The sequence below is a fragment of the Sarcophilus harrisii genome, chromosome 4, assembly GCF_902635505.1.
Source record: "Sarcophilus harrisii chromosome 4, mSarHar1.11, whole genome shotgun sequence".
In the NCBI taxonomy this organism is placed as follows: domain Eukaryota; kingdom Metazoa; phylum Chordata; class Mammalia; order Dasyuromorphia; family Dasyuridae; genus Sarcophilus; species Sarcophilus harrisii.
In genome coordinates, this window is record NC_045429.1 from 327457575 (window position 1) to 327481951 (window position 24377).

Below are 24377 nucleotides of genomic sequence, written 5' to 3' on the forward strand. Positions count from 1 at the left end.
TTTTATCTCATAATTACTTTATCCCCTTATTAAGAATTTTCTCTAAACTGTAGTTAAAAAAAAAAGCAACTTCCTTCTGTTCCTAGTAAAAAAAAAAATGTGAACTTTTACATTTCAATCATGTGGCCATGTAAAATACATACAGCATGAGGCTAACACTCCTAAATTGTTTTCTGATTTTTCCCAGCAGTTTGAAATTTTTCCCCCAATATATTGAGTTCTTAAGTTTATTAAATCTATTTCACAGATTGTGTATAATTCTAAGTTCTGATTCTTTAGTCAGTTTCGCTCATCTACTTTTTTTAGACCAATACCAAATAGTTTAGATATTATTGGTTTATAAATATAGTTTGGAATATAGTAATGTTATATTCCCATTGTTCTGCATTTTTAGTCCCCCTTGAGATTCTAATCTTTTGTTCCCCAAAATAAATTTTGTTATTTTTAAAATTCTATAAAGGAACTTATAGTGATATCATTTTTATTGTGTTGTCAGAGTCTAACCATGAATGATGAAAAAGTTTCCAATTATTTGCCTTCCTTATTTTTGTAAAGTTTGAAATATTATATGTAAGTCTTAAGTTTGACTCTTAGATATTTTATGTATTTTGTAACTATTTTTGAATGGAATTTTCTAGAACAATTTTTAAATTGTTCATTATATAAGAGTCAAGTGTTAAAGCAGGATTCTTCACCTATGAGTAGCTGCAGATAGTGACAGCACTTGCTTCCAGTCCAGATTTATATTCCAGTGTTCTTCTCCCCAAAAACACCATTTCATTTCAACCAAATTTAATTTATAATACAAATATATAAGACTGTGTAGTTCTTTAAGGCAAACCTGAATTCAGTTTCTTTTTTCTTGCTCTCTCATTTTCTCACTTTTTCTCTTGGCCAAGTCTCTCTCTTGCCCAGGCTTGGAAGTATGGAATCCATTCACAGTTTTCTGTTGGTAAGTTTCTTGAGGCCAGGTACCACTGTCTTTTGTCTCCCACCACATTTATTGTAGGTAATTGGTACATGACAGATATGGGCTTTGATTTGATTGCTATGGGGATAATAGTAGAGAGCCTCACAGAAGCTTTGATTTGTGGCTATTTCTGGATCAGTTTGTCCCTCCATAAGCAGTGTGGAAGCATTCTATTCCTGGGAACTCCCTGTAGTGGGGCAGAACTTAGTGAGAATCTCTGCTGGGCGGTCACAAGGCCTTCCCAGGAATAAGGATTCAAGCATGGGCCACCATGCCCAACAATACCTCTTTAAAGTCTTTCCAAACCACTCAGGCCTGAAATGATCTCTTCTGAATTCTTTTAGTAACGATTTACCTTATTACTCATTAATTTTGACACTTACTCATGTACTTTTATCATTTCTTGTATTACTGGTTTAAGTTTTCTGTTATTTAATATGTTCTGTTTTATCTTTCCATCTAGATGGTAATTTTTTGATTGTAGGTGTCACCATGTCTTTTTTATCCCCCACAATTTGTTGTCTATAATTGATTGACACTATAGATATTCTTTTGAGTTGATTGTTGTGGGGATGATGGGCTACCTATCAACCATCCTCAGAATGTGGGCCATGAATTTCTCTTCATGGGGAAAATCAGATAATGTGATATTGCCTCTGCCCACAAGGCAGAGTGTGTGGACCCTGGAAGAAAAGAGATAAGGGCAAGAGAGAGGGGACTCGCAAAATGGAGGCAAGACAAAGCCATCTGATCAAACCTCATTTTAATGGGTGCAATAGTACAGATATATATAGCAGTAGGAAAGGAGGCAGGGTTGTTCAAACACAGTACAGGGTGGGAGTCCTAGACAAAGATTTGGTTTCCTGCCCAAGGATGAGCTGCTCAGGTGTCTAGGAAGCTCTATAATGTGGTTAGGGGATGCCTAGATATCTGCCTATTCAAAGTTAAGGCAGTGCTTGGTCATGTAGGATGCGATTAGGAGATTCCTATTCAAGGTTAGGGCAGTCTTTTGAAATGTGGCCTTATGTGGCCATAGATTAGTGACGGCTCCCCACATGATATCATTGTCCTGTCTTGTCTTCAAGTGCTCTTTCTCTCACCAGGGGTTGGAAATGTGGTTTTTTATGGACTTGTGCTAACAATGGTCTCTGCTGATGGATTGACAGTGGGATGATAGGAAAGGGGGTACAGCAGAAAGTTTTTTAAAAAATGATACTTTAAAAATGATCACTAATCTTGAAGGAGACCAAAAGCAACAATGCCACTGAACTAATTGTTTTGATTCTGTTGAGCCAATAAAAAAAGGGGGAAAAAAAGCCCCAGGGACAAGACAAGCTTTTGCAGTATTGCAGTGCCCAGCCTGCATTGTAGATTGCCTTAGAATGTGGATTCTCAATTATTGGGTCACTCGCATGTTCTTTATTGCTTGCTATCATGGTAACATTCTTCCTGACCTTAGCTTTGTGATTAAATTTGGATGGAAATTTCCTTCCAACTTGAAATTTCATGATTCAAGTGAAATAGTTTTTTGGCTTCTTTCTGATCCTACAAGATTCCTAGTTATCCTTAGATGCAGAATATGTTACCACCCTACTGTCCCTAGAGCTGGACTATTGGTATTGAATGGGTCTCTTCATCTCCCAAAGGCTTTTCCCTCTCATTTCCTCTCTTAAAAAAACTTCCATTTTCACTTCTCTTTTTCAAAAGAACATGTTTTGTTAACTTCAGCCTTCCCCCGGTAGGTACATTGGGGAATAGCAAGAAAGGAAGAGAACCATGGGAAGAGAAGGACAAGGAAATGAGAAGCTGAGTTCACTATGTGTTATGGATGCTCTTTTTGCTATAGCTATCATGTGATGATCTAAATGAATTGCTGGAGGAGGGGAGATGCTTTCAACTGTGGAAAACGGGCTAGACCCTAAGGCACCTATTCCGGTAAGTGAGCTGCTGAGATAGAAAAGAAGAGGTGGAAACTGGGCAGATAGTTTGGGCATTTAATTAGATTTCCTCTAGTAAAGCTACAATAATTTCTTATGGAAGTGGGCAGGCATATTTCATTTTCAAAAAAGAGCCACCATCTGAACCTAACTGTGAAAGATTGCCCAGTTATTGTTGTCTGAGCCCCGTTGAAGATTCTTATTCTGTAACTATTAATCTATGATAAATACAAATAAGTAAGGATTTTCAGGTGGTTTGCTTTTTAAAGTAATCTTGACTTTAAAATACTTGCTCCTGTTTTCCTCTTCAAGTTCCACCTCCATGATCATCCCCTTTTATTTCTCTTACATGTAAAAAACATTGGCCCGGCTAGGTTCTTGGGTTCATCTGGGCTCAGGTCTCAAGCTTGATCCCATGAAGGGGGGAAGAGTCATTAAGAGCAGTAACTACTGAATCCCAACAGAAGCTGAGATATATGATGGTGGGGGAATGTTCTTTTCTTACATGTTCTATGTGATTGCCTGCTGTGCCTCCTGTCTAATTTCCGGTAGGTTTCTCCTGAGCTCATGCACTAATTTAGGGGCTCAGTCCAGTTAGTATGGCTGTCACGGCCATCTCCCTTGCTTGTGGGCTCCCCATCAAGACCTTGGCATTGTTTGGAATCTCAGGGTGAAGCTGGGCTGTTAGCATGGTACATGGGAATATGTGTTTCTTGTGCCCAATAAAGTGATGGTAACAACACATTGGGAGAAATGAAGCATTGGCCTTAGTCATGAAACCGTAGTTCCAATCCCATCTTTGATACCAAGGAGCCAGGATGTCCCTCCCCTGAGCCCCAGTACTCATGATTCCCAGAATCAGTGTGGGAAAAATCCTTTGTAAACATGAAAATAATAAGTAGATTAAGTAGATTGAGTTATTTTTCTGAAATTTGTTACTTGTGTGATTTTAGGCAAGTTATTTAGCTTTCCTGAATCTTGGCATATTCATTTGTAAAATGGGGGGAGGGTTAAAATAGATGGTTCCCTTCTACCACAGTGATCCCACAGGTTTGAGCTCATGTTAATTTTGGAAAATGAAGAGATGGAAACCCAAAATGAGGGAAATGTGTTTAAGGTCACCTGTAGCAGAAGTGCTTTTTAAGGTTACAGAAGGGTCTGTGTTTACAGAGTGCTCATCGGTGCAGATGGGTACTTGTTTTGGGAGCATTTGATTAAGTGAGAGATCTCAGAGAGCTACCTAGGGACGGTTTTCTAAAGGCTTGTGTCATGCTGGCTGCTTTTCAGGTGATTAAGAAGAAGCTGGTGGGGTCTGTGAAGGCGTTGCAGAAACAGTATGCGGCCTCTGATGCTGTGGTCACCAGTGAGGATGGAGAAGCCAACGTCATGTGCAGTGCCCTGGAGGCCGTGTTCATCCACGGCCTGCAAGCCAAGTACATCAAGGCTGACGCTGGAGGAAAAAGGAAGAAAAAAGGTGGACAGACCCCTCTGCCTCAGCCAGCTTTCTGGCCTCTCCTGAAAACCATTACTCACAGGTTGGAGCACTTTAGCACAACAGCACTTAAATGCATTTCTCTTTGAAAAGGGACTGTCAGAGTGATATTAATACATGGAGATACTGTAATCTCCCAAACTTGTCCCCTGAGCTGCCATCTAATATACTGGAAAAATCTACAAATAAAATAATGGGCATAAAGAGTGATACCTTTCAAGGAAACATTCTCAGGCTTTATGCCTTGTAAGAGACAGTGGAACAGGAATCTGAGTGAACTGGAAAGCTATCTGTGAATCAAGAAACCAGTGTTTTGAAGATAGATTTTCCAGCTAAATTATCTACTAGGTGCTGGATGTGGGGTATTCGTTAATGAGGTATTGAGTGTTTTTATGTATAAGGCACTGTGCTAAATGCTGCATACATATAGGATACAGAAGAATGTTCTAGTTATAATTCTATCCCTCAGCACAGTGCTTTTATGTATAGAAATACTAATCCCAATTTGAAACAATCCTTCTGTATTCTTAGAACATTTAAATCCTTCACTTTAATTCATATTGCCCTGTATTATAGATATTTGTGCATATTTTACTTCACCTAGACTAAGATATTTGAGGGCAAGGATTATGATGTAGCCATCAATGTGTACCTTCCATGTAATAGGTAGTGTATTTGTTTTTGTTTTTGTTTTGCATGAATGACAGGCCCAAGGTTATTCTTTTTATTCTCTTTATACTTGAGTAATTCTACAAGTGCATTTATTGCTTAGTCTATACAATTGTATTACTTTTATTTGTCCGCTGATTGAGTTGTTTGAAATGAACTTTTTCCTTATTTTCTAGAAACACAATCACTGATTTAGAGCATTTGACCTTCATCAATACAGATGTTGGTCGTTGCAGGGCCTGGCTGCGGCTGGCTCTGAATGATGGGCTGATGGAGTGCTACCTTAAGTTGCTTCTACAGGAGAAGTCACAGCTTTGTAAGTACTATCAGCCAACGGCCTTGCTACTAGACCCTGAGGAAAGTGAGATCTTCCTCAGCTTATTACAGGGATTGACTTCCTTGTCCTTTGAACTGTCCTATAAGTCTGCTATCTTAAATGAGTGGACTCTCACACCACTGGCATTGTCTGGCCTTTGCCCACTGTCAGAGCTGGATTCTCCTCCTGGAGGTGCAGAATTACACCGGAAAAAGTCCCTGGATTCCATTTCCCAGTCTTCAGGTTCTGAAGATATTGAGGTCCAGCACTCAAGCAGTAAGATTAGATGTGGTATGAAGCTTACTTCGTCCTCTCTCAGCCTCAACACAGCCAGCTCTTCTCAGTTATCCTGCAGCCTGAATTCAGACAGTTGCCTCCTTCAAGAGAATGGTGCCAGGAGCCCTGCCCGCTCTGAGGATCCCATGTCCTGTGACTCAGACTTAGGGACTGCGAATACCTTTGATTCAGACAGGTCTTTGCAAGAGTAAGTATTCATTTATTCACTCATCATGATTTGGATGGAAACTACCCGGCATTATACTGTGGCATCCATTTTTCAAGAAATATTGTCCTTTAGGGGACTGAATCTATGATCTCTAAATTTTGGGTATAGACAGTGATAAGAAGAAAGACTAGAAACAAGAGGGGTGCAGTGAGGGAATGGGTCTCCAGAAGGGCCTGCCTGCCAGCTGTTGAAGGGGGTTAGAGTGCTCATAGTGGAGACAAGCATCTCAAATATTGGTCTGAATAAAATTCTTTGAACTTAACTGAACAAAAAGTTAACCTCCATAGATGCCAATTACCAAAGTCTGCTTAACCTGCCTTATTGTTTCTTCCTCCTACTATATCACAAGCCTTCATTTCGTTTTATAGAAGCATCATCCTTCTCTTTGTCATATGCTCAACCTTTTAGCCAGATTTGCGGTTGGTGTTTTCCAGGCCTTTGCCTTAACACTTTAAGTATTTGGGAAGTTCAGTGCTAAAAACCAAATAGATACCCCTTTCTATAGTGCTGTTGGCTTTTAAGGAGATTGGGATACATATCTGAGATCCTTCTGCTAGACTACTTGTGGAAAAGCTGCCCTTTTTAGGGATAGAAGGCCTCACTCTGGGACTGATAGTGTAGAAATTCTATCAGTTGGTAAATATTCTGGTCTTTATTACAACAATGATATTTTCATTTTTGACTAACTCCAAGTTATAAGTTTGGCATTTCTAAAGGTTGTTTTTGGAAATAAAATGTTAGCTAAAAATATTAGTTTAACTCAAAGTACCTTATTTTTTAATATCTCTGTCTTTGTTAATTTTAGATAGCACAGAAGCAGACTTAGAATCTCCCTTGTCCTAACTTCATATTAGAGTAGACCTACTTTTCATATTTGATACTAAAGCATTTATATTATATATATTATATAAATATATATATTATATATATTTATATTATATATATATATTATAATTAATAATTGTTCCTATGTATGTTGCCACTTAGTTGGTACTCCAAAAAACTTGGATCTTGGATTTAACAGTGAAAGAATCCAGTGGCAAAATGGAATACAAGATGGAGATTATAAAAGGGAAAAATAGTTGGCTTATTGAACTGCACTTGAATTCTTAGAAGGGAGAGGTAAAAAGTTATTCTAAGACAGACCTCCTATCTCAGAATTTCTTTTTTTTTTATATTATTATTCAGTTTATTTTTTATATAGAAATGACACTGTACACATAAACATATATTCTTACAATGGGGTATCTGAGTTATCTATGACAGAATCTTTTTTTTTTTTTTTTAATAGCCTTTTATTTACAGGATATATGCATGGATAACTTTACAGCATTAACAATTGCCAAACCTCTTGTTCCAATTTTTCACCTTTTACCCCCCCCCATCCCCTCCCCCAGATGGCAGGATGAGCAGTAGATGTTAAGTACATTAAAATATAAATTAGATACACAATAAGTATACATGACCAAAACGTTATTTTGCTGTACAAAAAGAATCAGACTCTGAAATATTGTACAATTAGCTTGTGAAGGAAATCAAAAATGCAGGTGGGCATAAATATAGGGATTGGGAATTCAATGTAATGGTTTTTAGTCATCTCCCAAAGTTCTTTCTCTGGGCGTAGTTGGTTCAGTTCATTACTGCTCCATTGGAAATGATTTGGTTGATCTCGTTGCTGAGGATGGCCAGGTCCATCAGAAGTGGTCATCATATAGTATTGTTGTTGAAGTATACAATGATCTCCTTGTCCCTGTCTCAGAATTTCTAGGGAAGGAAAGGCTTCCCTGTTTTCAGCCAATTCCCACACTCCAATCCCAATTGATTTACTCATTTCAGAGCCCCCATCCCATCTATCCTCCTTTCTCTATCCTGCTACTCTGTTGCTTTTAGTGGTACAAAAGGTGTACCCTGTCTCTGCCATTTCTTAGAAACCCATGGAAATATCTCCAGAGCCAATTCCATATCTCTTGAATACCGAGTTTAAGAGCAGCAACAATCTCTGTGGAGTCTTAATTTTTTTTTGTTCTTTAATTGTACAGTGATACTCTAGCTTTCTAAAGTCGTTATCATCGAGCATACTTTTCTCCATTAGTGATTTCTTTGTCCTTTTACTCTCCAGTAGATAATATTTGGAATAAATGATTGTCCTTGAGGTTTGGGTTTTACTAAAGGTGAATACCTATTCCTCATTTCCTGCCCCTCCTTACATGCATTGTACTTTGCTCTCACCATTCCTTCCACCTTTCCATAGCCTCTGATCTAACTTCTGAAAAAAGTGTGTGGAGGAGGTCCAGTATGTGTGAATGGCAAATAAAAGGATGCTTAGGTTAATTTGGTTGTGGTCTTTTTAATCTGTCAGATGATAACTTTTCACATACCAGTCTGGGATTTTTTTGTTTTACATTTAGCAAAGCACAGGTTAATTTGGTACCTGCTGTGGAAATAATAACTTTCTTCTCCCATCCTTAGCCCAACAGTACATCTGCATTTGGATGGATCTGCAGGACTACTTACTGCCCCAAGATGCCCTTTGGATATCACCCACAAACAAGTGCCAATATCCTTGGTTTCAAGTGCCCTGAGGTTGCCTCAGACCTTTTTGATTGACATTGATCATGCAGGCAGGAGTTCATCCCTGCAGCTTCATAGTACTAAGGATGACACTCATACATCCTGTGTATCCAATGGCCAGGAGACAAGCCGGGAGCATGACAGCTCGGAGATAGATTATTACCTTGCTTCATCCGCACCCTCTCCAGTAAGTGTTGCAGATTGTTATCTTGAGTCACTAACTTACCAACTAGCCAGTAATTAACTGACCCTGGTGAAGGGCTGCGTGGGATATTCTCTTTAAGACTAATAAACTCTTAGGGCTCCCTATTACCTCATGGGTAAAATAGAAAGTCCTTTGGTTACTCTTATAGCCTGATCCCTTTTCACTTTCTCAGTTTTCTTCCACTTTGCTCCTCTTTCTGCACTTTAAGATGCAGCCACACTGGCTTACTTGCTATTACTTGTACATAGTACTCACTCTCCTGTCTCCATGCCTTTGCACTAGCTGTCCTCTTCCCAACTCCCACTCCTACCCCCAGCCTCGAATGCTTTAATGCTATACTTCTTCACCTTACCTTCTTTCTGCTCGGATCACGCCCTCCATGGTGAGGAGTGGAGGGTACACCTTATCTAGTCCCCCCATTCATCTGTTCTTGTATGTGCTCACTTATTAATGTATGTTGTCTTCTTAGAATGTGAACTTCTTGAGGAAAGAGACTGTTGCTACCTATCAGTTGTATTTCTAGCGCTTAACATCGTTCCTGGTACATTATATTTAATCAGTGTTTTGATTACTTGACTCTTTTCTCTAACAGTTATTGTATAAAATGTATTAGATACACAATTGTTACATGCATATGTTACACACATATGTTTGCTACATAGTTGTATATTCATGTAATTTTGAAGCCATGAAGAGACCTAAGAGGTCATGTTTATGATATTCCCATGTGACCTGCTAATCTGAGACAGTTGCATGTGTGTGTACTATACAGTTTGCTGTGTTTTGATTAGTCCTTTTGGTTGCTGAAAGTAGTGGAAATGAAGGTCATGTTCTGGATATTGATATTTTTCATATTTAGGAAGCATAAAAGCACAGAGGAATTTGTCTATCAATAGGCAGGACCCAGGAATCTACTTACAAGAGGGTGAAAGAAATAAGAAATTAAGTTTTTGATTTGACTGATAACTATGGCATTAGAATTAGGAGTTAAACAGTGAGCAAGTTTTGTTTGTCCCAGTGCAGAAAAAAAGTTATCACTTTTCATGCTGCCTGAAGCATTAGTACCACTGATCCTACCTATGATATTGCTATCTAAAGCAACAGGTTTTCTCTCAAAAGGTTCCTCACTTAGCATTTGTTAGCATAGCAACTTCACTGTTTTTAATCTCTTGGACTTAGTATTAAATGTCTTAAACCCAATTGCATTATGATACTTTGACAGTCAGGATAAACATTTCTATCAAGCCCGTTAATACCATCCAGGTCCATACTATATTCCCTGAATCTGGAGGGATTGTTACTTTAATAGTTATTGGGATGTTCTTATCACATTTTTTAGAAATTGGTCTTCCATATATTTGCTTAACCTAGGAATGCTGTTTATAAACTGGCAGCCATGTAGCAAGTACAGGAAAACTGTACTTCCTATCTCAAGGAAATGCTACTTCCCTCTTTCTTTTGAGAAGACCCTACCTGATAGGAGAGACTTTAAGGATGGTTGCGTTTATAGTATTCTTCCTGGCCCTGGGAGTTGAAAAGCTTGTGCTGTTAACAAGAATTACTTACTCTGACCTCAGGGTCACACAACCAGGATATTTCAGAGGCAGGACTAGAATTCAGAGCCTCTTTTCTCAAAATTATTTATAATATTATTTCTCATGTAGTATTTGTTAATTATCTCTTAACAAAACAGGAAAGCAAAAGCTGGATCTCAGAAGATGATTTCTATCGGCCTTCCCCTGAGAGAATCCCAGATAGTGCTTCAGACCTCTCTGGGGGAGGGACCCCAGAGACAAGACCTTCTGACATCCACAGTCTTGCTTCTGAAGAGCCAATGAAGAACCAAATTATGGGCCCCTCAGATCAAACTTGTATCCCTTCATTGGAAGCCCGGCCAACCAAGCCAATCTCTGATCCAGAATACAAACATTTTTGGGTGGTCCATCGAAGACAGATAGGTATGCATAAGCTGCCCCATTTCTTTCTTAAGCTAGAGTCCTCTGCTGCGTGTAACAGTAGATATTTCTATCATCTGAATCCTGGTTCCTGTTAATTATTAAATGTGTTCCCCTCAAAGAGGTGGGAAGAAAATGCTAGTATAAAACATTAAAAACTATAATTAAATCATACAACAAACCAATTTAAAGTCACATATTTAAAGGAATTGCTCAGGATATGAATATTGTTTTGATAGCCATTCTGGAAGAGATTAGTTCCCTTGGACTTAGAGTCACACATAAGAGAAATGTGTGCTGCCATTCTCTATAAAATAAGTCTATGACTTATCAGTAGTTCAAGGTTCCTTTCAAAACTCCAAGTGTTTTTGTTATTCTTTCTAAATATTTAACAGTCTTGATAAGGACTTTCTAACAGTTCTATTAATGTTAGCTCTTTTATAGTCAGGATAATCCTTCCATATTTGGGACTATCAGATGTCATTTTAAAGCCATCATAACCTATTGTATTTATAAGTTTGGATAGACTCCTTAAAAAGTGAGTAAATAATTCTTCCTGTATTCTCACTCTTTCCTGTGATCTAATAGAAAATTTTTGGCTAGGTTGAAGACCACCTGGCTTTGGAAATAGCATGTAGAGCTCTGAAATAAAAAGTCCTTCATTTGCCTTTAAGTTAAATATTTTCTACTCCCTGGATTTTGTTCTGAGCTTTTGAGTGGAATTAGTCTCTACTACTATGTCCTTCCCACTTCATAGGAGTTGCTCCATGCTTGCCCCTGAGTTGGGGGACCCCTATAAGGATGGAAGACTCTACAAGGCATCTGGTTCTCTCTACCAAGCTCTTAGAAGGGTTCAGAACACTTAAGACACATCTCCAAGATTCAGTTAAAGAACCTTATGATGTGCATATGCATGTGGGCACGCACACACACACATACACACCCATGACCATACACTTTATTGAGTCAGGTTTCTTGAGCCAAGCACCCTTTAGCTATAATACTTTATTCTTCAGGTTGTCCTCCTGGTCCTTTGGGAGTATCTGTTTTTTATTCTGAGAATAGGAAACCGTATAATTTTCTGAAATCTCTTTGTAGGACTCTACAACCCATTCAGGGGACTCATAAAGCTGGGCACTCTGGAACGACGTGGGGCCATGGGCATCTGGAAGGAGTTTTTTTGTGAACTGGCCCCACTCGAGTTCCGCCTGTATCTGAATGATGAGGACCGTGAGTGTGTAGAGAACTGCTCTCTTCTTCGATGTGAGTCTGTGGGGCCAGCCCAGAGTGATGGGCGCTTTGAGGTGGTATTCTCCAACAAGAAGCTGACCCTGCGTGCTCCCTGCCAGGACGAGGCTGAGGATTGGTTGGACCGGCTGCATGAAGCACTTCAAAAATGCCGGCCTCAACAAGAGCAAGAATGGGAAACCCTCCAGCCCCCAGACCCACTGGAAGAGCTGGAGCATCCCCAGGGCAGCTCCTTTAGCCAACCTATCCCAGCCTTCCAGGAGGAAGCATCTTTGGGTGGCCATTTTGATTGGCCATTTCCATTGATGCCTGAACTAGATGCTATTAAAGAATCCATTCTTTATATGCATACAGAGAAGACCTGGACTCCCTTAATTTTTTCCTTATCTTTAGAATCTCTAAAATGTTTCAAAATGAGAAACAATGAAAAGATATTAAGTGATAGCCATGGAATTGAGACAATCCGAGATATTCTCCCTGATACAAGTCTGGGAAGCCCAGCTTTTTTTAAAATTATCACAGCCAAAGCTACCTTGAAACTAAAGGCTCAAAATGCAGAGGAGGCAACAGCCTGGAGAGAGCTTGTACGAAAAGTCTTAACATCTTATCTGGAAACGGCAGAAGAGGCATTGACCCTTGGTGGAAGTCTAGATGAAAATTCCCAAGAAATCTTGAGGTATACAACAGGGAAAAATGGCTTTCTGTTGCAGTACCTGGTGGCCATCCCCACAGAGAAAGGACTGGATTCCCAGAGCTTCTTTTGTGCAGGTATGAGTGAATCTAGGTGCAGAGAGCACCCTCTAATAAAGTGTTTCATTACTGGTGAGTCAAGATGAACAATGTGAATATCTCTTTGAAAATTGCTCTCTTGCTCTTTTCCTTTGTGGCTGCATGAAGGCCTTTCCTGCCCGTGTGCTCTTTGTTTTTCTTTCCCTCTTCCTTCCTATCAATTCATGGCTCTTTTTCCTTCTAACTCAGTAGAGGTCTCAGCTGCTGTCAGAAATGGATAGCAGTCTGTTTTGAGCTATCCTCATCTCATCACTTTAGGGAACTGAACTGCATTCTCTCTCCTCCTTCATTATTTTGTTTTATTTAAAAATGTTGCATCGCATCCTGAATTTTGTGTTCTAACTCACCCACTCCCAACATACATGTCCATCAATTTATACTACTCAATGAAAAGTTAGTATTCTAAAGATATCAAAGAATTGAACATGTTTGAAAGCTTTTTTTTTTTTTTAAATGTCATTTAAAGTGAAGCAAGGAACCTGATTCAATTGGATAAATGATAACTAAACAACAGAATGTTAGGACTGAGGGAGGTAGTCCTATGGTTGGCACATGATTGAGGGCCATGGGACTCAGGAAGACAGAATAAGAAAAGGAACAGTAGTCAAAGACAGTTTAGTAAGAAGTTTCTTGAAAAAGTCCTACCACCCACCCAAATTCCACTTCAACTCCCATTTGAAAGAAAAGTTGGGGGAAATAGTGTGGGAGAACACATCACCAAGACTTAGTCGGTAAACATTTATTAAGGATCTACTATGAGACAGACATGTAGGCATGAAGAAAACAGATGGTGGGAAGACATGGGTAAAAGGAAAGAACCTTTGAAAATTGAGACTTGGCTGGAATCTCAGGGCTTAAGCAGTGATATGGTTGTGGAACTAGAGACTTGAGAAGAGAGTAATGAGGACTGAACTGGTTCACCATGGGGTTCAAGATGAGAAAAAAAGTAGAGAATGCAAGGAAATGGCTTGGGACAGAACTGAGGCTTCAAAAGATTGGAGTCACTATGGACAAAGGGAAGAGTTTATTAAGTAAAGGTAGAATTCTCAAAGATGGAGGTGTTGGGTGGTGGTGTAGTGTGGACAAGATCAAGAGTATGATCATTTTTGTCTGTGGCTGAGTTGAGGTGGAAAAGAGTATAGTGGAGATGGGGTAAAGAATAAGATTCGGGATGTCAACCTGTCAGGATGTCAGGAAATCAACCATATCTTTTTCCAAAGGTTGCCATTTGTTTCCTACAGAATCTACCCAGTTTAGTGCAACAGTAATGTCTTTATATGTCTTCCATATTCTCAGTTTATTAAATGCATAGCAGTCTACTGAGCTGGACATTATGGATACAGTGTTGAACTCTCAGGACACTTAGCAGCTAGAGGACCCTGACAAGTCACTGAATTTCTTTGTCTACGTAATTCCCTAGAACTTGGGGAGCACTAAATAATTGTGGTTGTGATTTGCATTGTTGAAAAGAATATCCCCACAGTGATTATATCAGAGTTCCTTCCCTTACTCTCCTACTTAGTGATTGTATTATGTTGTGAGGAAAATTGGGCTTCATATGGCAGGAAGGCACAATGTTGTCTTTGCTTAGTTACTCTTCAGTAAAAGGTGTGCTGAGGGGTCTGGGGGATTTGGTACATTTAAATACTTGAAATGAATATGATTTTGCAGAGTAGTATTTGTAAGATTCTTCAAGTCTTGGAATGTTAGAGCTGAAAAAGAACTTTGAATTAGTCAGTCCAAGCTTTTCATTTTACAAAGGAGACCCATGTCTAAAGAGACTGATTTGTTTAAATTCACATTTGGAATTGCTGATGGAATTAGGACTAAAACTCTGGCTCAGGAATGATAGTACTATAGTAATCTCAGGACAAGGAGAAGGAGAAAATTGGTCCTTTGAAATTCATTTTTAGGTGTTTTCACCACAAGTTCTCCAGTGGTTATTGTTCTATCGAAAGGAAGGTCTGGTTTGAGAGAGAAAAGGGATCACAGGTTGAATGAGTCAGGCACAGCTTTAAAGTTTTCCTCATGCCAACTCATCCTTCCCTTCCTCATTCATGTACCTCTTTTGTCCTTCACATTATTTAGACCTACACCTTCTGTCACTCCCTTTTCAAACCTTGTGTAAATGACCCTAGCCTCATTACTTCAGACATACAGCTTTCCAGGCCTTTTTACCTAGCCTTTCCTTCATTATACGTCTAAGAAAGGCTTCCCTATCATGTTTTAAACATTTGACCCTGGTCTCTCCCCCCCCTCCCCCTCCCCTTCCCCCCCCTTCCTTGTTATCATCCGAATCAAATAGTTGCTCAGTCTTGAGAGATTTCTATTCTAGTCCCACCCAGTCTATCCACTCTTACCCATTACCACTGATCAGCTTTCATCGTTTATCAAATTTCCCCACTTATATTTCCCATTGCCCATTTCCTTTCATCTAGATGATGGGAAAAAAATCTTGGAAGTCATCTAGTCCAGCTTTGTTATCTTGCTATTGAAGAAACTAAAAGATCTGCAAACCTTTACTCAAATTCTTCAAACCTAGAATAACCTTTATTATCTACTATTAGATTCTTCTATCACTCATGGATTTACCTCCTCCAGAAAGTTTTCTGTTAACTATTTCCATCTCTCTTCCAACCTAATACAGCCCTCATACTAGCCCTTTTATTGTACTCTCATCTCCTCCCCACCCCATTAGATTGTGAAATCTTCTTGGGTAAGGAGTGGCCTCCTCCCATACCTCTCTGATACAAGATCTGTACTCCTCGTGAGTGCTTCATAAACATTCTATTGATTAGCTGCCATGTTTCCTTTGTACTTAAAGAGGAATGTGGAGAAGCCTGCATTATGGAGGACTCCAGTATAATTTGAATATAACCTATTAGAGAGTTCAACTATTACATTATAATAACTGAGCTTGGGTCCTAAAGAGTTAAAATAATGTACCTCCATCCCACCCTAGTCCTTTGTTGGAGTGGAGTTGGAGGTGATGGGTATGGAATATTGAAAATACTGTCAGATATAGTTGATATGGTTAAGTGATTTTGCTGAACTATTTTTTTTTTTTTTTTTTTTCCTTTTTAAAGGCTTTGTTAGAAGGGATGACTCATGAGATAGAATGGAGGGTAGTCGCAGTATGAGATAGAAGACTCCCTAGGGGGTCACCCAATAAATCCCTCCTTTTTCATATGCAGAAGTGGAGGTTCAAGGTGAGGACTGGAGGTGAGAACTTTTTTCTGCTTGGAGTAACTGTACCTGCTGGTCCCACCTCCTCTTAAGTGTCCAGAGCTGGAAATGTGAGGATAGGGCGTGAAAGGGTCTGTTTGCCCATGAGCAGGAAGTGCTGAACTAGTGGTGGGGGTGAACTCCACAAAGTTCAGTCCCTTTGTGGCTTCTCTGGGCCTTGGCCCTCTCATCACCAATTTTCTCTTTTATTGCTCCTGAGGACCAGAGTTATCTAACTTCGTCAGAAATCTCTCTGAATCAGTCTGTGTTCAACTTGATATTGTAACCATTGTCTTTTGCTTCAGAAGAAGTACTGTCAGATGTAGCAAGGCCCAAGGGTTAAGTGAGACTGGCATCAGTGTTGGGGATCAGGGAGAAAGGATTGGAATAGAAAGAGGTGGTTATGGGTATTCTGGCCGATGCTCACACTCTCATAGTCTCCCTTCCAACCCTCCAGGCTGCTCCAGACAGATTGGATTCTCATTTGTGAGACCCAAGCTCTGTGCCTTCTCTGGTCTCTATTACTGTGATATTTGCCACCAGGATGACAATTCAGTGATTCCAGCCAGGCTCATCCACAACTGGGACCTCACTAAACGCACCGTAAGTGCTTTGGACAGGCTCTAACCTCATGGTTTCTATGGAAACCTCAGGAAACTCAGACTGGCTCCGCTGGGTAATTGTATTACCTCTGTTCTCTTTACCTAAAGCTAGCTCAGGTGGTGCAAGTACAGAGATAAGGTTGTAGGTTCAGGGCCTCCAACCCCAGGTACTGGGGTACTTAAAGGAAACTTCTGTCCCATAGTCACAAACTATGTTTCTAACCCTAATCCACTGTCTTGGAGATAGAGTTAAATTAATATACACCAAATGTACTGCCCTGTCCCAATAGGAGTTTATTTTTATTTTTATTTTTTTGATTGAGGCAATTGGGGTTAAGTAACTTGTTATACAGCCAGGAAGTGTTGAGTGTCTGACACCAGATTTGAACTCAGGTCCTCCTGACTTTAGGGTTGGTGCTCTACTCACTGCGCCACCTAGCTGCCCCCCAATAGGAATTTATAATCCAGTCACGAAAAGCATATAAGTACATATATGTACAAAAGAGATACTTGTGTGAGTGGGAAGGAATTCATTAGCACCTGGGGGACAGGAGAGGGGGAAACTTCAGGAAAGACCTCTTAGAAGATGGTACTCGAGAAGGCAGACTTGATTGAGAAGGTCTAACTGAGTTAGAAAAAAAACAAAGGTTTCTAAGAGGTGAAGGTGAGGAGAGAATACCCAGGTTTGAAAATAGCTAGAACCAAGGCCCCGGAGAGAAGAGATAGAGGGTTGTGTATGAGGAGCCAAAAAGTCAATATGACAGGACCATATGGTGCATAAAGAGGAATAGTAATAGGTTCCAAGATTGGAAACTTAAGTTGGAGGCTAGATTGTAGAGAGTTTTAAATACCACATAGAGGAGTTCATATTTTGTCTTAAAAGCAATAGGTAACCAAAATATTGGAATTTGAGCAAGCAGTGACATTTGGCAGCAGGGGGAGAATGGATTGAAGATGCTTAAAAGCAGGGAGAAAGTGAAAGATGAGAGGTGAGAACGAAGATAGAATGGGTCAGACACGAGAGGTGGTGGAGGTGGAAATGATAAGATTTGTCAACAGATTGAGTTTGTGGGGAGAGGAAAGATGATGAGTTGAAGGCAATAACCAGTTTGCAAATTGGGTAGCTAGAGGATAATGCTGTAGTTAACAGAAAAAAGTAAGTCTGGAAAAGGGGGATAGATTCAAGGAATAGAATGACTTCCAAATTGCACATGTTGAGTTTGAGACACCTACAAGACATCCAAATGCCTAAGGGGTAGTAGGGATGTGGGCCTAAAATTCAGGAGAGAGATGAGGGTTAAATCCATGGATGTGAGAGTCATCATCAGCATGGAGGGGTTGTCTCTGTGGGAGTTGAGGTCACCGAGAGAGAGAAAAGATGGGAAAGAAACGATAAAAGAGCCCAGAACAGATTCTCAGGATCAGTTAGGGGATATAATATGGATTAAGATGCAAAAAGACATACTGAGTAATGGTCAGACAGGGAGATTTGAGAATATCCAGTCAAATGTTGGCAAGAAGTCGAGGAGAATGAGGTTTCAGAGGAAGACATAAGATTTGGTGGTTTCAGTATCTCTGGTAACTTTAAAGAAAATAGTTTTCAGTTGTCTGAATCAAAATGATAAGGGTAAAGAAGAAATACAGTTAATACGTAGAAAAATGAGAAGAGGTACAAAATGCCATATGAAATTTTAGAGGAGTCACTTTTGGGGAGACTTCCTGGGGAAGATTATTTTTGAGATGGGTCTTTAAGGAATAGGTCCAACAGCTAAAAAGGGGAAAGGAAGGAACTAGCTGCAAACATAAAAAAACAACACAAACAAAAGCATGTTGTTTGTGCCCAAGTGAAAGTGGATAAAGCAGGCATTCTTAAACTACATTCTGTGGATTGATTTTAGGGGCCTCTAAACCTGAATGGAGAAAAATAATTGCTAAAATTAGCATAAATATTGCCTGAAATTGAGTATGTCCTTCAAATATTAATGTAGGCAACAAACAGCCTTCTGACAAGGGTTCTCTTGGGTTCACTAGCTTACACTTCTAGAAGAGTCCAAGATTCTTCTAAATCTGCTATTCCTTCTTCCTCTGAGTGCTGAACTTGGAGGGGCAGTGTACATTTCATATGTAGTATTGGTTTGAGTAGTGCAATGTCATTTCAATTGCATCTGATTGAGATTTTGGCAAAGTGTGCTTGGCAGCTCAGCCAGGCAAGGAGCTTCCTGTATGGGACATAAGATGTTATGGTAGTTGTTGTTTTTCACCTCACTGTTGTGGTAGGAAAATTAATGTTTTTTCTAGATTCATCTAAGATCAGGAGGTGTCTGCTCATTGACCAAAAAAGACAAAAATTACAAATAGCAAGTCTTGCCTTGGAGGCTTTTATTTTCTTTGTCATTGTTGTTATATTTTTTTGCTCCTAAAAGATCAAGCCTAGCCCAGCTGATGTTTGACACACAGAAGAATAGCAGGTTGTCATGATAAAGAAGAAAAATTATTTTCCCGTCTCATCTGTTGAAGTCAAGGCACCATCTGTTCAGAGTAATACTCTGGAATAGCATTCCTGAGGATGTGTTAGATTATGGGCTTAGTATTAAAAGTAAGTGCTTAGCCTACAAAGAGGCAGTCAGGTTTTGTTTTTTGTTTTTGTTTTTTTTAATAGGATTTTATTTTCCAAATAGATGTAAATATGATTTTCAACATTCATTTTTGTAAGACATTATGTGATGCTGAACATGAAGATCCTTTAGCATAGTCAGAGGCTATTCATGGACACCAGAGAGAAGAAAGGAGCAAACTCTTTGGCTGTGACTGATCTAATCCTTCCCCTGGTCAGAAGTATCTCTGGCCATTTTGTCTCCCAAGTCAGGATAGAAAAGGAATGCTTGCTGAAAGATTGATTTCCATTAGTAAGGAAGAATGGGGCTTAGAAGAAACCTGGAAGTGCAGGAACCCTAAAAAGGGCCTGTGGTGCAGGCAGGGGGCAGGGGAAGAGGTCTACCAGAGCCATGGATGCCCCTTGCCACCTTCTTCTATATTGGTAGGTTTGCCGCCAGGCCCTCAAATTCCTAATCCAAATCCGGAACCAGCCCCTCATCAACCTACAGCTGGTGAATAAGTCTCTTTATGACCATGTGGAGCGGATGAACCATATCTGGAGAAGCCGGGAGCAGCTTAAGCTCCTCGGAGACTACCTGATTTTGTGCCGAAGTGGAGCCCTGAAAGAACTCAGCAAACGGTGAGTGCCGATTCCCAGACCACTGCGTAATCCATGTATCTTTGAGTCCAGACTAACAATCTGGGGTCACTACTTCATCTACCCAAAGAGTTCTAATCCAAATACTTGTGGTGGATCATCATACAGGGGTCTAGAAAATTTGACTTGGAATCAGCCCAAAAATTAGGCCCAGAAAGCTAAGACTTAAGATACCTCAGACTTCCTACTTCAGTCAGTCCTCTCTATATAGGGACATTGTGACACACTTAGATCTTCTGAGCAAACAAGGCACTTGAGAGAAATACTCAGAACTGATATATGGCCTGTGTGGGCCCACCTGTTTAAAGGGCTGAGTTTTCCAAACCATTTCCAGTGTAGTCACTCAGACATCACCTGATAATGACCACGATCAGTTTACTGAACAAAGTTGTGAAACCACTTAGGAGATTGAGAGTCCAGAGTACAGCATGAGAGACTTGTTATGTTCTCCAGTTTTCCCTGGTTGCCTGTTCTGGCTTCTGGAGTTCATGTTTCCCTTTACAGACCCCATTAGTTATTCTTGCAATGGGACTTCTTCTCTTAAAAAAAAAAATTGATTGTTTTTAAGAAGCACTAGCTTAGCCAAGGTGACCCAAAAAGCCAGCATTGCCAGGAGGATGTTCTGGTAGCATGTTGAAAATTCTGAGCCAGTTTGTAAAAACCCCCTTCAACTTTTGTGATAGGACCTTGGAAGAGCTCCATGCCCTTGAAGTAAACCCCCAAATCTGAGCTTCCCTAGCTTTTAAGGTGACTAAGAGGTCACATTATTACCATTCAGGAGGAATTGAGTCATTCTTTTACAAGACTCCCATGATCAGAGATGAGTATCTAGCCCTCACTACCCTCTATATTTAACTAGAGATGGTGAAATCTTAGTCAGGTGAGAGCAAAACTGACCTCCCCATCCATGGGTTTCAGCATGTCACCTATCTGGATAAAAAACTACACATGTCTACATATGTCTTTCAGTTAATAAAATCAACAGGAGGTTATTGGACTAAATTGGGAATCTCATCACAGCTATAATAACCATGCTTTCTACTTTCCCTACCCTGTGACTTTTGAAGAACAGTGAGCCTGGCTTTGCGGGGGGGAGGGGAGGCATTTAAATCTTGACTTTTAGAGCTAAAAGGGGCGGGCTCCCAAGGATGATCTAACCCAGCAGTCTAGTACACAGCTTAGAGAGGTGTGGTATGGATATGTCTCTCAGTCAAATCATATCCATAAGGCTGGGTAATCAGAGGAATCAAAGGGCTATGAATTTCAGTCAGTGACTACCACAAGATTCTATTCAACCTTTCTAAGTGGAGCTGCAACTTTTCAGTCACCTCTGGGCCCTAGATTCCCCACATATAAATTAAGTAAGAGATTGAATTAGATGGATCCAAAGACTTTTAAAGCCACAGTCTGGGATTCCTTTCATTTGCCCTTTGGAAATAAGATGGTCACCAACTTAATTTCCTAAATCTATGGGCAAGTAACTGTCATAGAAAGTAAAAAGTGTATAATGTCTTAAGTTTATTAAGCTTTTGAATTTCTAGTAAATAAATATATCATAGATAGAAAACAACAGGTCATGATTGTTAACATGAAGATGAAATTGGGTTTGGTTGGCCAGTTGCCTATTTTCTTTCTAGTTGATACTTGGAGGATTAATATTATATTTATAAATGCTTAGAGATCTTTGAAATAAATTAAGTGCTTAGACCCAAAGAATAATCATAATGAATCAGAGCCAATCTGGAACAAAGTTTGTCATTGAGTGTTCCAGAGATCTGAATTTGAGGCTATTCATTGAGACTCATTGAGTCTCTCTTGTCCAACATTTTTTCAGTTACTTGGTGGAAGGCATGGGTGACATGCTTCTCAAAACCACAGAGCTGGCATAATGTCAAACACATTGGCAGAAAAAGCAGGATCCAAAAAGATTTCAGCAGACTGAAATGAATAAAGGGGGGGAAATCCAATTATTTGGGGCTTTCATGGACTTGGAAGCTCAGAGAAAATTGGTAGTGTGACTTGATAGTCAAATATTTAATGTAGTTGAGAGAGGTGATATTGTGTCCAGGAGAAACTGGTCAGATATCTGGAAGTTGTGTTCATTTACAGGCACCACATTCTAGGATGAGCATATTGATTGGATCTGATCACATTGGTAAAGGGAATTTCTCCATGAGGAAACTCATTGTAACAGTGCAGCTCAGTATTGTCTCTTCAGTTCGATCTTGGTTTCATGGGGCACTGAGAGCCCAAGTGGCCACATTTTAAAAATTCTGAAAACATGGATCACATCCACAGAAAGGCAGCCTTCTGTCAGGGGAACTGGCTACCATGCCATCGGAGATGGTGTTGAATATGGAAAAGAGAACTGACAGGAAAGATAGTTTTCAGTATTTGAAGGATTGTCTTAATGGAGATCCCAGACTTGCCACTTAAGGCAAAACCTGGAACAATAGGTAGAAGTTATTAATCATAATTAGGTTATGGATTAATCATAAATTTTTGATTAATCATAAAAAGGAAACTTTAAGAAGAGACCCTCCTGAATAGAAAGGACTGCCTTGGGAGGGAGGGGAGTACCTTAGCAAAGGAGAGGTCCATGTAAAATTTGGGTGTTATAAAATAAGAAACTTCTCTACACTTTGCTACTTAAAATAACTTTTTTTGTTACATGTTAAAAATTGTCAATAAATATTTCACTATACAGAAAACAAGAAAAATAACATAAGAAACTAAATGTTAGTGATATAATTTTTAAAGAAACATTTATTTTAGTAAGGAAAAAGCAAAATTGTCTTCTGTCCCCTTCTATACTTATTCTTTTGTGTCTTTTAAAAGATATCTTTTAAAGTAGTCTTTATTGGCTGCTTTTTGATTATATCTGTCAATACCACTCCAACCACAGATTTTTTATAACAGATGTATATATGATATAGATGCATATTATATGTGTATATACAAGTATATGTGCGCTGCGGGGAGGAAGGTTGTATATATGTGTGTTACAGCCAAACAAATTTGACACATGGCCCATGTCTGAGAATGCACTTCATTTTGCCCCTGTAGTGCATCCATTACCTATTTGCCAAATCTTATCAGTGTTCTAAAGGCATTTGATTGCTGCTTTGATCAATATTCTGAAGTCTTTACAATTTAATTTTCTTGATATGATTATTATGATTTTTGTGATTATTGTATAAATCATCCTTCTGATATTACTTGTTGAACTCTGCATGTATCTCTTTCCCTCTTACTCTTCCTCTTTCATAGTCATCATTTCTTTTGGTATCATAAAAGTGCACTGCATTTATATACTCACAATTTTTAGCTATTTCCCAATAGGCATTTATTTTGTTTCACTTTGTTTACAATAAAACTTTGCTTCTTTCCTTGACCCCTTTGAGCTATGTGCCTAAATAGTATTATCACTAGGGCCTCTTTAGTTATAGTTCCAACTTGTTTTCCATAATTGTTAGATCAAATCATAGTTCTGTAATGTTATCATTGGGCCTGTCCTCAAAAATCAAACAAACAATTATTATTTTCCTCTTTTGTCATTTTTGTCCATCAAATTCTGCTGATTGGTGGTAATTTGGAACACTTTTTCATATGATTGTTAATAATTGGTGTTTCTTTTGAGAATAACCTGTCCATATCCTTTGATTTATTGGATTTATTTATTGGAGGATGGCTTTTGTTAAACATTTATGTTGATTCTTTTTTATATTTTGGCTATCAGACCTTCTTCTGAGAAATTTGCTACAGGGATTGTTTAAATTACTTCCCTTTTCATTTTAACTGCATTTATTTTGCTTTGTGAGAATACTGTTCAGCTTTATATCATCAACTTAGCATGCGTTCATTAAGTCAGGGCATGTGCTAAGTATTGGGAAATACAAGCAAAAAGATAGTTCCTGCTCTCAAGAAACTTACATTCTCATTCTGAAAAACACATAAGAGAAATCTGGAAAGCACTCAGTGGAGTGGGGGGGGGGGGGGGACAGAAGGAAGGAAGAGAGGAGGATATATGATGGGTATTTTTTTTTTTAAGTGAGATTCCAGGAAGAATTGAACAGTTAGAGAAAGGGGACTTCAGAGAGTCTTGCAGGATGAGAAGGCTACTTTGTTATTGGTGTTTGAAGAACTTTAGAGAGTCAGGAACAGACTCAGAAACGAATGAAGTGGGGATATGGCTTGGTCTGTGACCAAAATTATCTATTTCATCTTTTGTGATATCCTTTTATTTCTCCTTTTGCAAAGAATTATCCCCATATACAGGAAGACTAGGTTTTGTGAATTTAGATAAAAACTCAATCTTCACACTAGGAATTATTCTTCTCATTATACAGATAAACTGATGCCTAGAGAGAGTAAATTTCACACCCAAAGTCAAATAGTAATTCTGAATTGATTCTGATATAGGCTGCATTCAGGAAGAGTGCTAATAAATGTTGCCAGTTGGCTTTCTATTTATTCAATTTCATTTAATTAACTTTTTCTTCATCACTTTCTCATCTCTAGACAACAGATAAATCAATAAATCAAAATTTGTATCTGTTTGCTAAAAATTTTTAAGTAAGCTTTCCAGGGCCGGTATGAGCTGGCCCAGCACTCCCCTGGCAACAAAGTCTGGTTGAAGA

At 39.2% G+C, this 24377-nt stretch overlaps 1 protein-coding gene across 3 annotated transcripts in view; it reads left to right on the plus strand.

Annotated features, from left to right (window-relative positions):
- PLEKHM1 (pleckstrin homology and RUN domain containing M1) overlaps positions 1-24377 on the plus strand; it is a 36203-nt gene that overhangs the window by 7493 nt on the left and 4333 nt on the right. Inside the window, exons 2-9 of one of the 3 annotated variants that reach the window (XM_031965975.1) lie at positions 2817-2905; positions 4195-4442; positions 5245-5868; positions 8359-8647; positions 10359-10623; positions 11719-12636; positions 16340-16485; positions 19526-19719. In XM_031965975.1, coding sequence (XP_031821835.1) covers positions 2858-2905; positions 4195-4442; positions 5245-5868; positions 8359-8647; positions 10359-10623; positions 11719-12636; positions 16340-16485; positions 19526-19719 — 2732 coding nt within the window. In that variant the 5' untranslated portion in view covers positions 2817-2857. The other 2 variants (XM_031965976.1, XM_031965974.1) reach the window with 2 other exon arrangements.